This window comes from Heterodontus francisci, chromosome 20, assembly GCF_036365525.1.
Source record: "Heterodontus francisci isolate sHetFra1 chromosome 20, sHetFra1.hap1, whole genome shotgun sequence".
NCBI lineage: Eukaryota > Metazoa > Chordata > Chondrichthyes > Heterodontiformes > Heterodontidae > Heterodontus > Heterodontus francisci.
The window spans coordinates 90,169,583-90,186,895 of NC_090390.1; the positions used below are offsets into that span (position 1 = coordinate 90,169,583).

General features: G+C 43.8%; 1 protein-coding gene across 2 annotated transcripts in view; it reads left to right on the forward strand.

Annotated features, from left to right (window-relative positions):
• slka (STE20-like kinase a) overlaps nt 1-17,313 on the forward strand; it is a 227,974-nt gene that overhangs the window by 138,286 nt on the left and 72,375 nt on the right. For both annotated transcript variants that reach the window (XM_068053221.1, XM_068053222.1), the window contains exons 7-9: nt 2,284-2,365; nt 11,993-12,124; nt 14,977-16,218. In XM_068053221.1, coding sequence (XP_067909322.1) covers nt 2,284-2,365; nt 11,993-12,124; nt 14,977-16,218 — 1,456 coding nt within the window. The remainder of the gene's footprint in view (nt 1-2,283; nt 2,366-11,992; nt 12,125-14,976; nt 16,219-17,313) is intronic.

The following is a 17,313-nucleotide window of genomic DNA, read 5'->3' on the forward strand; positions in this document are numbered from 1 at the left end:
TCTTAGAGTAGGTTAAAGGTTCGGCACAACATCATGGGCCGAAGGGCCTGTACTGTGCTGTACTGTTCTATGTTCTATCTCCTGTAGCCTCTGTACTTGGCTGGTTTCAATAAGGCGATTCTGTGAGTGCTGGATGAAATAGTGTTGAGAGAGTTTTACTCTGTCTAACCCGTGTTGTACCTGAAATAAAATTGCTGGAAATACTCAGCAGGTCAGGCAGCATCTGTGGAGAGAGAAACACATTTAACATTTCCGATCAGTGACATTTTATCAGAACTGGAAAAAGTTAGAAATGTAATAGATATTAAGTACAGAGGCAGGGAAAGGGTGAAAGGGAGTAATGAACAAAAAGGAAGGTCGGTGATAGAGTGAAAAGCAGGTGAAGTTAAATAACAAAAGGGATGATGGTGCAAGGCAAAAGTGGGTGGTAATGGGACAAGTAAAGAAACAAGATGAGTCTCTCAGAGGTGTAGGTGGGAATACAGATGCTGACTGAAAAAAAGGAAGAGGTTATGATCTGAAATTGTTGAACTCTTTTCTCTGTGTTTCTCTTTCTCTCTCGTCTTTTCTCTTTGTTCTCTTGTTTCTGGTTCTCCACCATACAGACCTAACGGTCTTTTTTATCCTGGCTTTTATCTAATTAACCCCTCACAGTGCCCAATCATGTTCATCCCTGTGTCTATCAGGCCCTGTGCATGCCTTTCTTGACCAATCAGGTATTTGTTCATGTGGCTGTTACCAACCTTATATAATTACTTATTCTCTCCTTCTCAAGGTCTTTACATCCTGTGCCGTCTTATCAACTTGAGAGAGACCTGCTAGAAAGTTCTCAGTCAACTCTCCAAGGACTTTTAGCTCCAGCTGCACTGGGCTTGTTACAGTTTGACACAATTTTTCACAGTCCCTCGACCTTGGCATCTTTTGTATTATGCCCCATTTTTCTACTATATTATACCACAAGAGTTCTTTCGTAGGGGTTAATTGTTTAATAATCTTACGGTTTATCTGTGTTGAACTTCATTTGCCAATTATTTGCCCATTCTGCAAGTTTATTAATGATATACAGTATACTAAATTGAAAAGAGTGCAAGTAAATAGCTGTTTCACCTGGAAGGAGTGTTTGGGACCCTGGATGGTGAGAGGGAGGAGGAGGTAAAAGGGCAGGTGTTGTCTCTCCTGTACTTGCATAGGAAGATGCCATGGGAAGGAGAGGGGGTGATGCGGGTAATTAAGGAGTGGGCCAGGGTAGTGTGGAGGGAACGATCCCTTCAGAATGCTGAAAGTTGGTGGGGCAAGTGGAAGATGTGTTTGGTAGTGCAATCACCTTAGAGATGGTAGAAATGGAGGAGAATGAGCTGTTGAATGTGGAGTCTGGTAGGGATGGAAAGAGACGACATAGGGAATTCCATCATGGTTCTGGGAGGGAGGGAAAGGGGTGAGAGAAGAAAGGCAGGAAATGGGATGGACATGACGAGGTCCCTGTCAGAAGTTCCTTGCTGTACCTGAACTTGAAGTGTTTGATGGGACAGTGCAGTAAGAGCTTTACTCTGTAAACAGAGATGTTTTCTACCACACCTCTGCTACAATTGGGGCACTGGCTATTGAGCAAATAAATCTGGTGCTTTTAACTTTGGTGATGTTTTAACCCATCAGATTGCACCTTGCACACACAGGTTTCATCTGTTGCTTGGCAAAGGTGAGTCTCAGCTTGGCTCAGTTAGGAGATTCGTCACCTCTGAACCAGAAGGCCGTGGACTCAATTCCTATACTAGAACTTCACTATATAATCTAGGATGACGTTTGAATGGAGTATTGAGGGAGTGCTTCAATTCCAAAGATTAAACTGAGGCTCTCTCTACTTGCTTTGGTGAATGTTGAAGAGCTCATGGCACTATTGAAAGAAGAGCTAGGGAGTTAAATGTTCAATACTAAGCCAGCATCACTCAAACAGATGAACTGATCAAATGCTGGAAACTCTCACCCTGTCAGTCGGCATCTGTGGAGAGAATAGACAAGTTAATGTTTCGTGTGTAACCCTTCGTCAGAGCTGTATACCAGTTGCTGACTGACTTGCTGAGTGTTTCTGTTTTCTGTTCATGTTTCGCATTTCCAGGCAGTGCAATTCTTTATGAACATTTGTGTCATCACCTTTTGTGGGATCTCACTGTGCACACTGGCATCCATATCGGCCTGCGTAACAGTGCTTGGCATGTTTCTGAGAGCTGTGACCAGGTGCTCTGTAAGGCTTTTAAAATATCTGATGGCTGCTGTTTCTTGTCATAGGTCTCCTGAGTTCAGTGATTTCCTGAGGAAGGCGTTGGAGAAGAATGTAGAAGTGAGGTGGTCATGCCAGCAGCTGCTACAGGTGAGCATGTAACCAATGTTTGATGGACACTGAGTGGGGAACAGCTTCACATTCTGACGTGCACCAGTGAGGCTGATGAGGGGGAGCTGAACAAATCAATATTGTGATAACACTGTGATCCATCCCGATTAATAAATATGCAACTAGAAGGGGCGAAAACCTAACACTGTGAGTAATCCTAATTATAAAGACATAACTAAGAGGGGCCTTGGTTTAATACTTGATTTAGATGGCTCCACTGCACTCCCTCAGTATAGGCCTGGATTATGTGTTCAAATCTCTGGAGATTTGAACTCGCACCTTCTGACTCAGAGGCGCTACCAATTGAGCCATGGTGTGAACCTGACAGTCTTAGCAGGTTAAAACAAACACAAAATACCACAGATGCTGGAAATCAGAACTTTCTGAAACCTGCTGCTATTTTCTATGTTTCTTACAGTTGTCACTAGATAATGATAAAGAGTGGGAATCCTGGCTAGTTTTCCAGTCACTTAATCAGGAGTACTGAGGCCAGCTGTAATGTCCGAACAGAGATCAGCTAACTGAGCTCAGTCTAGAGATGAAACCTCAGTTTTTCCTGATCCCTCTGATTCAATGCCAGATTGGGGAGTGCATTTACTCACTGAGTGATGGGGGGGGGGGAAGCCTAGGAATTCTGTTGTGTTCTGGTTACATTTGGAGTTTCACTGACCCGTCAGAGTTTATGGGCCACTCATTCGGTGCAACAGCTGGTTTCTATTATCAGAACAGCCAGTTGGAGTGTGAAAATTTAGAATTCGAGGAGAAACAGCTGAAGGGTCAGAGAAGAGCTGCTTTGAGGAGTCTACATTCTCTTATACGAAGATAATCAGAAAAATAGCAGCTTCATGTCTATCGGACATTGCTGTTTTGGCCTAACACACCATGCATCTGTGAGTATAGATTAGTGACTGTTTGTTTGATGCTTGTGTGTGTTCCTGCACTGGAATTAGAGGCTCACAGTGTGCTTTGCGAGTCTAACCCCTTGGTGATGAGAATCTGCACTGTATTCATCAAGCAATGTAATGTGCAGAGAGGATCACAGTCCGAGCCCTCATGTCAGCTCATCGGAGCATGTATGTTTTAGTTCAGAAAATAATTCTGAACCCATTTCACTCCATTACCCCTATCCCAGTACTGATCCAGAGCCAGTCTCATTCTCCACTAACCCTTTCCTAACCCTGATCCAGAGTCAGTTCCATTCTCCACTAATCCTGATCCAGAGTCAGTCCATTTCCCCACTAAACTTTTCCTAGCCCTAATCCGGAGTCAGTCCCATTCTTCGTTAACCCTTTTCTAACCCTGATCCAGAGTCAGTCCATTTCCCCACTAAACCTTTCCTAGCCCTGATCTGGAGTCAGTCCCATTCTTCATTAACCCTGATCCAGAGTCAGTCCATTTCCCCACTAAGCCTTTCCCAACCCTGATCTGGAGTCAGTCCCATTCTCCACTAACCCTTTCCTAACCCTGATCCAGAGTCACTCCATTTCCCCATTAAGCCTTTCCCAACCCTGATCTGGAGTCAGTCCCATTCTCCACGAACCCTCTCCTAGCCCTGATCAGTGTCAGTCCCATTCCCATTCCCAACTAACCCTTTCCTAGCTCTGATCCGAGTCGACTCATTTCGTTCAGTTTAAAGGCTTTGTTGTTTGATGCCAACAAAGCCTGAAAGTTTAAGAAATCAAAACGGAACATTCTAGAATTGCACAACAGATCCATCAACATCTGATGCGACAAATGAACTTTTCGGTTGGGATCCAGTATAGAGGAAGGGTCTTGGAGCCATTCATCCCATCAAGTGCATGCCAGCTCACTGTAGAGCAATCCAATCAATCCCATTCCCCCACTCTATCCCCGTAGCGCTGTAAGTTTCTTTCCCTCAGCATCGAAGCATAGGAACACAGGATTTAGGAGCAGGAATAGACCATTCGGCCCTTTGAGCCTGCTCTGCCATTCGATAAGATCATGCTGATCTGGTTGTGGTCTCAACTCCACTTTCCTGTCTTATAATGCAGTTATGTACTTTTTCAAATAAGGAGACCAAAATTATTCATAGTACTCCAGATGTGGTCTCACCAAGGCCCTGTACAGCTGCGGTAAAATTTCCCTACTTTTATACTCGATTCCCTTTGCAATAAATGCCAACATTCCATTTGCCTTCCTAATCACTTGCTGTACTTGCATATTAACCTTTTTTGATTCATGTACCAGGACACCCAGATCCCTCTGTACCACTGAGTTCTGCAATCTCTCTCCATTTAAATGGTATGAAGCTTTTCTATTCTTCCTGCCAAAGTGGACAAGTTCACATTTTCTCACATTGTACACCATCTGCCAAATTTTTGCCCACTCACTTTATCTATATCTTCTTGTTACTACCAGATGAGAAAGAGGTCTAGGGTTCCCTTTCAGCCTTCACCTGGTTTTACTGTAACAGGGCTTAATTTTAAGCAGAGTGTTTTTAGCTCCCCCTTGATGAATCCTTTTTCACCACTTTCCAATTATAAGGCAAAGAAACCACCACAAACAGGATTTCTTAGGTTTAAGAAGAAAAGTGGAAATTTATTAAACTTAAACTCAAATTCGGTTAACCTCTATGGATACATGCCGTGCCCCACGCTAGCATGCATACGCGATACATACATGCAAATAGAGACAGAAAAGAGCAGAAGAAAAATAAAGTGGAAAGGTTTGAGGCAATATCTGAAGAGTTGTTGTTATGGTTCTTCAAGCTCACTGTAGAGTCCTTGATTGTAGGTAGATCTTGCTTTTCGTTGGGGCCCAGTATTCTTCTTAAACTTTGTTCGCTGTAGGAGACTTCTCTCTCTTGGGGTTCATGCGACTTCAGTGGATTCAGAGGCTTGTGAGAAAGAGATGGGAGCAGACAGGAGAGAGATCTTTTCAGTCCAGGAGCAAAGAGCTTTCTCAAATTCAATTCTGTACAAATTCAAAAAACTCAGGTTGCCCAGCAGGTTAGTCATGTGACTAGCTGGTTTGACCATGTCCGTTTGTGTATTCGGCCATCTTAGCAGTCAACCTGGAATGCGAGCTCCCCCACCTTCAACGTCTGGTGATCAAAAGGCCATTGTGGGTTGAATGTCAGAGCATGGCTGCTTTGTCCTTCCAAATACTGTCTGTTAATATGCAAATGTCTTTTCCAGCCACAGCTGATCTGTTTAACAAGTCCTTTCTTAACTCCAGTAACAGTTTAAAATCAATGTTCATGACAAAACTAATGTGCCTCGTTCTTGGCAGGTGGGGGCCTAGCATGACACTGTGTAGACTCTTTACCTCCTCTTGACAATTTACTTTCCTTCCTATCTTGGTGTCATTGGAAAATTTATCTACCATACTTTCGGTACCTTCATGTAAGTCATTGATATAGATTGGCATAAATTAGGATTAGTATAAAAACTAGTTTTGGAGAAATTAACGGAACTGAAAGTTGACAAATCCCTGGGACCTGATAATCTGCACCCTAGAGATGGCTACAGAGATAGTGGAGGCATTGGTGATCATCTTTCAAAATTCTATAAATTCTGCAATGGTGCCTGCAGATTGGAAGGTTGCAGATGTAACCCCACTGTTTAAGGAAGGAGGGAGAGCCAAAATGGGGAACTACAGAACTGTTAGCCTGACGTCAGTAGTAGGGAAAATACTAGAATCTATTGTAGAGGATGTGATTACTGGACACTTAGAAAATAATGGTCTGAATGGACAGCATCAACATGAGCTTATGAAGGGACAATTATGTTTGACAAACTTGTGAGAGCTTTTTGAGGATGTTACCAGCAGAGTGGATAAGGGGGAACCAGTAGATTTGGTGTATTCGGACTTTCAGAAGGCTTTTGATAAAGTCCCACACAGGAGGTTACGAAGCAAAATTAAAGCGCGTGGGATTGGAGGTAATATACTAGCATTGATTGAGGATTGGGTAACAGGCAGAAAACACACAGTAGGTATAAATGGGTCATACTCAGGCTCAACTATCACCAGTAACCTGTCTCTAGATGCAGAAATCAACAAGCGCATGGGTAAGGCTTCCACTGCTATGTCCAGACTGGCCAAGAGAGTGTGGGAAAATGGCGCACTGACACGGAACACAAAAGTCCGAGTGTATCAGGCCTGTGTCCTCAGTACCTTGCTCTACGGCAGCGAGGCCTGGACAACGTATGCCAGCCAAGAGCGACGTCTCAATTCATTCCATCTTCGCTGCCTTCGGAGAATACTTGGCATCAGGTGGCAGGACTATATCTCCAACACAGAAGTCCTTGAAGCGGCCAACACCCCCAGCTTATACACACTACTGAGTCAGCGGCGCTTGAGATGGCTTGGCCATGTGAGCCGCATGGAAGATGGCAGGATCCCCAAAGACACATTGTACAGCGAGCTCGCCACTGGTATCAGACCCACCGGCCGTCCATGTCTCCGTTATAAAGACGTCTGCAAACGCGACATGAAATCGTGTGACATTGATCACAAGTCGTGGGAGTCAGTTGCCAGCATTCGCCAGAGCTGGCGGGCAGCCATAAAGACAGGGCTAAATTGTGGCGAGTCGAAGAGACTTAGTAGTTGGCAGGAAAAAAGACAGAGGCGCAAGGGGAGAGCCAACTGTGCAACAGCCCCAACAAACAAATTTCTCTGCAGCACCTGTGGAAGAGCCTGTCACTCCAGAATTGGCCTTTATAGCCACTCCAGGCGCTGCTTCACAAACCACTGACCACCTCCAGGCGCGTATCCATTGTCTCTCGAGATAAGGAGGCCCAAAAGAGAAAGAAACTCAGGTTGGCAGGATGTGACTAGTGAGTACTGCAAGGATCAGTGCTCGGGCCCCTGCTAATCACAATCTATATCAATGATCTGGATATGCGGACCAATTGTAATATTTCCAAATTTGTGGATGACACAAAACTTGGTGGGAATGAGTTCTGAGGAGGATGCAAAGCGGCTTCAAGGGGATTTGGACAGGCTGAGTGAGTGGGCAAGAATATGGAAGATGGAATATAATGTGGATAGGTGTGTGGTTATCCATTTTGGTAGGAGGAACGGAGGGGCAGACTATTTCTTAAATGGAGAGATTGGAAAGTGTTGATGTCCAAAGGGACCTAGGTGTCCTTGTTCATAAGTCATAGAAAGCTAGCATGCAGGTGCAGCAAGCAATTAGGAAGGCAAATGGTATGTTAGCCTTTATCGCAAGAAGATTTGAGTACAAGAGCAAAGAAGTCCTGCTTCAATTGTATAGAGCATTGGTGAGGCCACACCTGGAATCCTGTGTGCAGTTCTGGTCCCCTTGCCTGAGGAAGGATATACTTGCCATAGAGGGAATGCAGTGGAGGTTCACCAGACTGATTCCTGGGATGGTGAGATTGTCCTATGAGGAGAAATTGAGGAGACTGGGCCTATATTCTCTGGAATTTAGCAGAATGCGAGGCAATCTCATAGAAACTTTAAAGGGTTAGATAGGTTAGATGCAGAAAGGATGTTTCCCCTGGCTGTGGGGTCTAACACCAGGGGACACAATCTCAGAATAAAGGGCAAGCCAGTTAGGACTGAGACGAGGAGGAACATCTTCACTCAGAGGGTGGTGAATCTTTGGAATTCTCTGCCCCAGAGGGTGGTGGAAGCTCAGTCACTGAGTAAGTTCAAGACGGAGATCGATAGATTTCTAGTTGCTATTGACATCAAGGGATATGTGGATAGTGCAGGAATATGATGTTGATCTAGAATGGCAGAGCAGGCTCGAAGGGCTGAATGGCCTACTCCTGCTCCTATGTTCCTATTGTAAACAGTTGAGGCCCCAGCACTGATCCCTGTGGCACTCTATTAGTTATAGCTTGCCAACCCAAAAAAGACCCATTTATCCCTACTCTATGCTTCCTGTTAGCTAACCAATCCTTTATCCAAGCTAATATGTTACCCCCTACACCACGGTTGTCCAACCTTTTCGTGGGGGGGTGGCCACATTACTGTTTTTATCTTACATAGGGGGTCGGTGAGTCATTTTCAGAAGGATAAAGGCATTAAAAATTTATCTTACTATTGTTACGAAAGTACTTCCTTTTTTAAAATTTTTTATTGAGGATTTGTATTTTAAAACTGAAAAGATTCCATGGATGTGTTTTTTTACCAAGTTCACTAAAAGGACACTTGAGATGTTGTTTGAAAACAACCTTTGCTGGAAATCATGTGCTTTAAGCTCAATAAACCACAGAAACCTTGGTGACCTTGGGAAGATGTTTACAGAGAATCTATATGTCAAGGTTTATGGAGGTTAGGAGATTAACTTTTTGTTTGTGGTTTGGATATTGTTTTCAATTCAGTTGGGGTGTGAACTGTTTTGAAGACAGTTGGTGCTTTGCCTGCCAAGGAAAAAAAAACCTCAGCTCATTTTGCCTGCACCTCTCTAAGAGACCCTGAGAAGGCCAGTGTGTCAGCTCCTCTTTCCTCCTGTCTTTGGGAAAACTCTGCAATTCAAGTGTGTGTAGGCTGAAACTTCTGATGCCACATGTCCTGGAAAGCCTACCAGATGATTTCTTGACATCTCCAGAACGAATTGCTTCTGAAAAGATCCCATTGACCCATCTCTGTATACCTGAACACCAGACCAAAATGGACAACTGACCTCCTTCCACATCTTTTTGTTCTTCAAGAATTAGCAAGTATTTGGCCAAAGTATTTTTTTTGTCTTTTTTTTGGTAACAGACTTCTGCAGACAGAATTTCTGTATTTTTTCAGTGTGTGTGTGTATGTGGGGAATTTAAAAAGGGAACTTTCATATTTCAACCTGTGTTTTAATACTTAGCTTTATTACTAGATAAGTCTTGCTTGATAATTAACTGATAATTTTGTTGTTTATTAAAGAAACTTGGTTGGTATATTTTATTCTGGGATAAAGAGTAGTGTATATGATTGACCATATTGGTAACTGGGTAAACATTTAAATATATGTTGTGACCTGTGGAGAATTGGAGCTAGAAAAGTGGAGTGCACTCCTCCCACCTCGGTCGTAACACTATTAATGAAAACAACAACAAATGTGCATTTTTGTGAAGAAGCTTCAAATGAGAAGATTAATTTATTGACTTACTTTCTCATCACTATGTTGGACACTGATTTAGTGAGATACCTGGCATTTCTTTTGCTTGCACAAGTAGTCAATGTTTGCCCACACACTTGTTGCGATGCGGAGTATTCCGGATAGATGACCTCTACCACCTGGAAGGACAAGGGCAGCAAACGTATGGGAACATCACCACCTGCAAGTTCCCCTCCAAGCCATACACCATCCTGACTTGGAACTATATCGCTGTCCCTTCACTGTTGCTTGGTCAAAATCCCGGAACTCCCAACCTAACATTGTGGGTGTACCTACCCAACATGGACCGCAGAGGTTCAAGAAGGCAGCTCACCACCACCTCTCATGGGCAATTAGGGATGGGCAATAAATGCTGGCCTGGTCAGCGATGCCCACATCCCATGAACGAATAAAAATAAAACCTTTTTGTGGCAAATTATCAAATGCGCTTTGAAAATCCAGGCAGAAACAGAAAAAATTATTATGGGGAATGAGGAAATGGCAGAGACATTGAACAAATATTTTGTGTCTGTCTTCACTGAAGATACAAATTACATACCAAAAATAGAGGGTAGGGCTAGTAAGATTCAGAAACATAACGTAATTAACATAAGAGAAAAACCTTTGGAGAAACTTCAGGGACTAAAATCTGACAAATAGAACATAGAACATTACAGCGCAGTACAGGCCCTTCGGCCCTCGATGTTGCGCTGACCTGTGAAACCATATGACCTAAACTATTCCATTTTCATCCATATGTCTATCCAATGACCACTTAAATGTCCTTAAAGTTGGCGAGTCTAATACTGTTGCAGGCACGGCGTTCCACGCCCCTACTACTCTCTGAGTAAAGAAACTACCTCTGACATCTGTCCTATATCTATCACCCCTCAACTTAAAGCTATGTCCCCTCGTGTTTGCCATCACCATCCGAGGAAAAAGACTCTCACTATCCACCCTATCTAACCCTCTGATTATCTTATATGTCTCTATTAGGTCACCTCTCCTCCTCCTTCTCTCTAACGAAAACAACCTCAAGTCCCTCAGCCTTTCCTCGTAAGACCTTCCCTCCATACCAGGCAACATCCTAGTAAATCTCCTCTGCACCCTTTCCAAAGCTTCCACATCCTTCCTATAATGCGGTGACCAGAACTGCACGCAATACTCCAGGTGCTGCCGCACCAGAGTTTTGTACAGCTGCAGCATGACCTCGTGGCTCCGAAACTCGATCCCCCTACTAATAAAAGCTAACACACCATATGCCTTCTTAACAGCCCTATTAACCTGGGTGGCAACTTTCAGGGATTTATGTACCTGGACACCAAGATCTCTCTGCTCATCTACACTACCAAGAATCTTCCCATTAGCCCAGTACTCTGCATTCCTGTTACTCCTTCCAAAGTGAATCACCTCACACTTTTCCGCATTAAACTCCATTTGCCATCTCTCAGCCCAGCTCTGCAGCCTATCTATGTCCCTCTGTAACCTACAACATCCTTCGGCACTATCCACAACTCCACCGACCTTCGTGTCATCCGCAAATTTACTAACCCACCCTTCTACACCCTCATCCAGGTCATTTATAAAAATGACAAACAGCAGTGGCCCCAAAACAGATCCTTGCGGTACACCACTAGTAACTAAACTCCAGGATGAACATTTGCCATCAACCACCACCCTCTGTCTTCTTTCAGCTAGCCAATTTCTGATCCAAAGCACTAAATCACCTTCAATCCCATACTTCCGTATTTTCTGCAATAGCCTACCGTGGGCTTCTAAAGAGGTAGCTGCAGAGATAGTGGATGCGGTGGTTATGATTTTCCATCACATCTACTGGTTCCTCTTCATCTATCCTACTAGTTACATCCTCAATACCCTCTAATAAATTTGTCAAACAGGATTTTCCTTTGGTAAAACCATGTTGACTTTGTCTGATCATATTATAATTTTCTAAGTGCATTTTTAAGACTTCCTTAATAATAGATTCCATCACTTTCCCAACTGCTGACGTCAGGCTAACTGGCCTGTAGTTCCCTATTTTCTCCCTCCCTCCTTTCTTGAAAAGCAGTGTTACATTTGCTAATTTCCAATCCGCTGGAGCTGTTCTAGAATCCAGTGAATTTTGGAAAATCATAACCACCGCATCCACTATCTCTGTAGCTACCTTGGATGTAGGCCATCAGGTCCTGGGGATTTGTCAGATTTTAGTTTTTTAGATTTAAGTTTCTCCAAAAGTTTTTCTTTTATGTTAATTACCTTATGTTTCTCACTCTTACTAGCCCTATCTCTATTTCTGGTATATAATTTGTATCTTCTGTGAAGACACAAAATATTTGTTCAATGTCTCTGCCATTTCCTCATTCCCCATAATAATGTCTCCTCTTTCTGTCAGTAAGGGACCGACAGTTATTTTAACTAGTCTTCTTTCTATATACTTGGTAAAAGCTTTTACAATCTGTTTATATACTCAAAACCTCTTACAATCTGCGTGTGTCTGAGTGTTTGTTCCTTAATCTACATCTCTTTCTTTTTAGCACCCATTTGTGGTGAGTGTTAACAGCAGTAAGCCAGTGAGGGAGCTGATTGCAGAAGCAAAGGCAGAGGTAACAGAAGAGATTGAGGAGAGCAAGGAGGATGAAGAGGAGGAGGATTCTGAAAATGCAGCAGTGAGTATAAGATATGTCTCTCCAGCACAGTCGTGTCCAATGATCAGGAGTTTGTCTGGTAAGATGGTTAGTGGTTAGTTTGTTGCTTCACAGCTTTGGGTCCGTAGGTTGGAGTTCATCATCTTGCCAACTCTGAAACCCATCCACACATCAGGTCATTGAGTGAAACACCTTGATCTGGGTCGAGGGAACCAGGCAGGTCCTGGTGTGATACATTTAAACAACAGATTTGCACCAAGCCATGGAGCACAGTGACAAACTGTGGTTGTGTCTGTGTAGATCCAGAAAGTGGTTGGAATGTTGAATTGCACCAGCTGCTGTGTGGTGTCTGCTCATGTACTCAGTAAGTATGTATTTCAGTCTTCCTTAGACTCGGGGTTGGTTCCAGAGGACTGGAGAATTGCGGGCGTTACACCCTTGTTCAAAAAAGGGTGTAAAGGTAAGCCCAGCAACTGCAGGCCAGTCAGTTTAACTTCAGTGGTGGGGAAAATTCTAGAAAGAATAATACAGGACAAAATTAATAGTCACGTGGACAAATGTGGGTTAATTAAAGAAATACAGCATGGATTTCTTAAGGGAAAATCATGTTTGACTTGCTGGAGTTTTTGAAGAGGTAACAGAGAGGGTTGATGAGGGAAATGCTGTTGATGTGGTGTACATGGACTTCCAAACAGCATTTAATACAGTGCTGCAAAAAGACCTGTGAATGAAGTTATAGCTCATGGAATAAACGGGACAGAAGCAACATGGATATAGAATTGGCTGAGTGACAGGAAACAAAGAGTAGTGATTCATGGATGTTTTTCAGGTTGGAGGAAGGTTTGTAGTGGAGTTCCCCAGGAATCAGTGTTGGGATCCTTGCTTTTCCTGATGTATATTAATGGCCTAGACCTTGGTGTACAGGGCACAATTTCAAAGTTTGTGGATGATACAAAACTTGGAAGCATTGTGAAATGTGAGGAGGATCATGTGGAACTTCAAAAGGACATAGACAAGTTGATGGCATGGGTGGACAGGTGGCAGATGAAATTCAATGTGGAACAATGTGAAGTGATTCATTTTGGTAGGAAGAACATGGAGAGAGTATATAGAATAAAGGGTAAATTCTAAAGGGGGTGCAACAGCAGAGAGACCTGGGTGTATATGTGCATAAGTTATTGAAGGTGGCAGGATAGGTTAAGAGCGCAGTTAATAAAGCGTACAGTATCCTGGGCTTTATTAATAGAGGCATAGAGTACAAGAGCAAGGAAGTTATGTTGAACTTGTATAAGATACTAGTTCAGCCTCAGCTGGAGTATTGTGTCCAGTTCTGGGCACTGTGCTTTCGGAAGGATTTGAAGGCATTAGAGAGGGTGCAGAAAAGATTCATGAGAATGGTCCCAGGGATGAGGAACTTCAGTTATGAAGATAGATTGGAGAAGTTAGGACTGTTTTCCTTGGAGAAGAGAAGGCTGAGAGGAGATTTGATAGAGGTATTCAAAATCATGAGGGGTCTGGACAGAGTAGATAGGGAGAAACTGTTCCCAGTCATGAAAGGATCGAGAACAAGAGGGCACAGATTTCAAGTGATTGGTAAAAGAAACAAAAGCGAAATGAGAAAAAACCTTTTCACGCAGCATGTGGTTAAGGTCTGGAATGCACTGCCTGAGAGTGTGGTGGAGGCAGGTTCAGTTGAAGCATTCAAAAGGGACTTAGACAGTTATATGAAAAGGAAGAATGTGCAGGGTTATGGAGCGAAGGCGGAAAAGTGGCATTCGGAGAGCTGGTGCAGACACGATGGGACAAATAGCCTCCTTCTGCGCTGTAACAATTCTGTGATTTGTAATAAATAATTGTGGGGGAAGGGCTGGATTGGCAACGACTCACTGTGATAGTCACTATCCAGTGGATGTGAAGGAAGTGCCGGAGTGGCCCTGGCCGTGAATCTCTCCGTGGGTGAAAAGTTTGTGGATGCTCACTATTCCGGTTCAAACGGTCACTTGGGTAAATTATTAAATGGTTGCTGAACCCCAGTGGGACTGATATCAGGAAATCCTTCTTCATACAAAGAGTAATAGGCACATGGAATGGTTTCGAAGAGGAATATAGGAAAACTAATGGTAATGCCGTTGAATGTCAAGGAAAGATGGTTAGTTTCACTCTTGTTGGAGTTATCATTGCCTAGCACTTGTGTGGCGTGAATGTTATTTGCCACTTATCGGCCCAAGCCTGAATGTTGTCCAGATCTTTCCAGATGCCCACATTCCATGAATGAATGAAAGAAAGGGGTACAGTATGCTCTTTCAAGACAGTGAGTTGGATGAGCCAAATGACCTTCCTCAGTCCTATTTATCATGGGAACTGGGAGGTTCACCTTCTCCTGAAGACACCATGATACTAAAAGAAAGGTTTTTCATTCCTTCATTAATTAGGCGTCACAATGAAAAAGCTAATGCACTGTGGACAACCTTTTGATGGGCTGAACGGCCTTTCCTCAACCCTGAATTTTCTTATGCTGTTGCTATTCTTCAGTAGTCAGACTGCTAATGCTAGTAACTAGAAACTCCACTTGATTCCTTTACCCATCCAGGGACATCCTTCTCTCCTTCTGTTTCCTCCAACTCCATCTACTAGTTGAAATAGTGAGCAACTAACCCTTGCTAATGTTGCTCTGTGCCTGGCTACTGTAATGTGTTTTGTGTGTATGAATGGCAGTCCTGTGTGTGTAATCTTTATGTTCTGATGTGGACTCAGTGTTGGACTGTCTTTGTTTCATGGCTAGAACTAGCTACGAGTAGAACTGAAATAAATTCACTGCACCTGTATAATTATGGAATTATGCAACAAAAGATTTTTCTGCTGCTTTCCTCTAGGCTTTACCAGGACATAAACGTGCCCCATCAGATATCAGCACCGCAAGCTCAGAGGATGAGAAACTCTCCCAGTCTCCCTCAATCCTTGAATCTGTGTCTGAGAAAATGGAGACCGAGCCTGCAGAGGAAAACGCAGACAAGGTCAGTGACAAGCTGTCGGATGAGGGGATTGGTACCAGTGAAGGGGAGAAGCCTGAGAGTGACAGGCTGATGGAGAACAATGCTTCTGACACCAGTAATGAAGAGGTGCAAGGAGGTACCGAGAACCTGTATACTGAGACTGGGAAACCTGCACTATCTGAGGAGAGCCCTGAGGCAGCGGAGCTGAGTGCAGAGACCCCAGGAGCTGAGGATAGCACTGAAGTACCTCAGAAGGAAGGTGAGGTACACGAGCATGTTACAGAACCTGAAAAGGAAAAAGAGAAAGAGCCAGAAGTAAAAAAAGAAAATCCAACTGTAGAGGAAGTGAAAGTGGCAGTTGCAGAACCAAATGAAGCAAAGGCTGAGCGAGCGAACCAAGCAGAGGTTGAGCGAGAGAACCAAGCAGAGGCTGAGAGAGAGAACCAAGCAGCCAGCACTGAATTAACTGAAGCCTTGGTTGTAACGGAGCCAGAGAAAGGTGTAGAAGCTTCCACCGTAATACAGCAGATCAGTGTGAAACCGAAAGAGGGTGTAACTGAATTAGCACTGGACATGAGTGCTGAGGAAAGAGAGCAGGAGGTGGCAGAGCCAACTGTAAACACTCCAGCACTTCCTAATGAAGAAGCAAAGCAGGAGGAGCAAGCCGATAATCTCAAAGTGACCTCCACTACACCATCAGTGGAAGGCGGAGGAGTTCCTGAGGTAGAAATTATAACTGAGAGTGGTGTAAAAGCAGAGGACACTTCAGAGACAGAGGGTGAAGCCAAGGCACACCCTGAAACTAACCCTTCTCCAGCAGGGGTAATGGCAAGTGGAGAGTTAAATGAGACTCGAGGTGTCGTGCCTTACAAAGTGAAGGAAGCCGAGAGTGAGAGTCATGGGAACACAAGACTGGAGATGATTCCTGAAATCAGTGTCACCGCAGAGGAGATGAAGGAAAATGTGGAGCCTGCCACTCAATCTAAGAGCATGGGTAAAGAGAAGGAGAGAGATGCAGATTCTGGGAGCGGGTCAATGGCAGACAACAGCAGCATCGACCTAAGCCTGTCCATATCCAGCTTCCTGTCCCGCAACAAGGAGACCGGATCTATATCGCTCCAGGTAACTCAAATTCAGGAACAAGAAACACAAATAGCTTTTTTAAAATAAAAACAAGAAATGCTGGAAATACTCAGCAGGTCTGGCAGCATCTGTGTAGAGAGAAACAGAGTTAACGTTTCAGGTCAGTGGCCCTTCATCATGAAAGGTCACAGACCTGAAACGTTAACTCTGCTTCTTTCTCCACAGATGCTGCCAGACCTGTGGAGTATATCCAGTATTTCTTGTTTTTATTTCGGATTTCCAGCATCTGCAGTATTTTGCTTTTATTTTAGCTTTTTTAAATATTAATTTTCAGCTCATGGGCATGGCTGTTATTAATCGGTGATCACTAGTTACTTTTGAGAAGGAGGTGATGGGCCTCTATTAAAATTTTTGATTGGTTTGGTTGAAGCAGCACCTTTAGCCATTTAATCTCATATTTTCAGAATACCAACCCTACCGTTTCCCATTTACAGATATAACATTTAGCTGCAAAGGCAGATGGGACCTCAGTCTAAATTCTCATGCAAACCACAAACTTCACAATTAGTATTGCATTGGAGTGTCGCCACAGACTGTGCAATCTAGTCCTGATGTGGGGCTCAAACCCACAACCTTATGACCCAGCAGCTTTACTCAAAGTGCGGTGAATGTATGTATTGCAGTTTTGTATTTGCACCAGCGAGTCTTTCGAGTCATATGTCACTAATCGTTGCCAGAAATGGACCCCGCATACCCTGTGATCCAGATTGCATCTTTACTGCCCAAGGGATCAAAACATTGCACCCTTGCTGCTTGTACTGAGACACAGGCCATTCAGCACATCAAGACTGTGCTGTGTTCTTTTCCACATGAGCCATCTGCCTGGCCCTGAATCAGCCCCAACCCCACATCATGGGGACATTTATAAAAATTCTTTCACGGGATGTGAGTGTCGCTGTTCATTTGCATAACGTAGGTGGGTACCTGTGCCTTTCATCACTCTGCAATCGATTGTCACAAAAAAAAACCAGCATTGAGGGCCCCACTTCCACCAGGATCTTACCCTGATACCCAGGTAAATCTGCATAATGCAGGTGCACTTTGCATGGGGAGCAAGTGAAGTGGAGGTGGTGG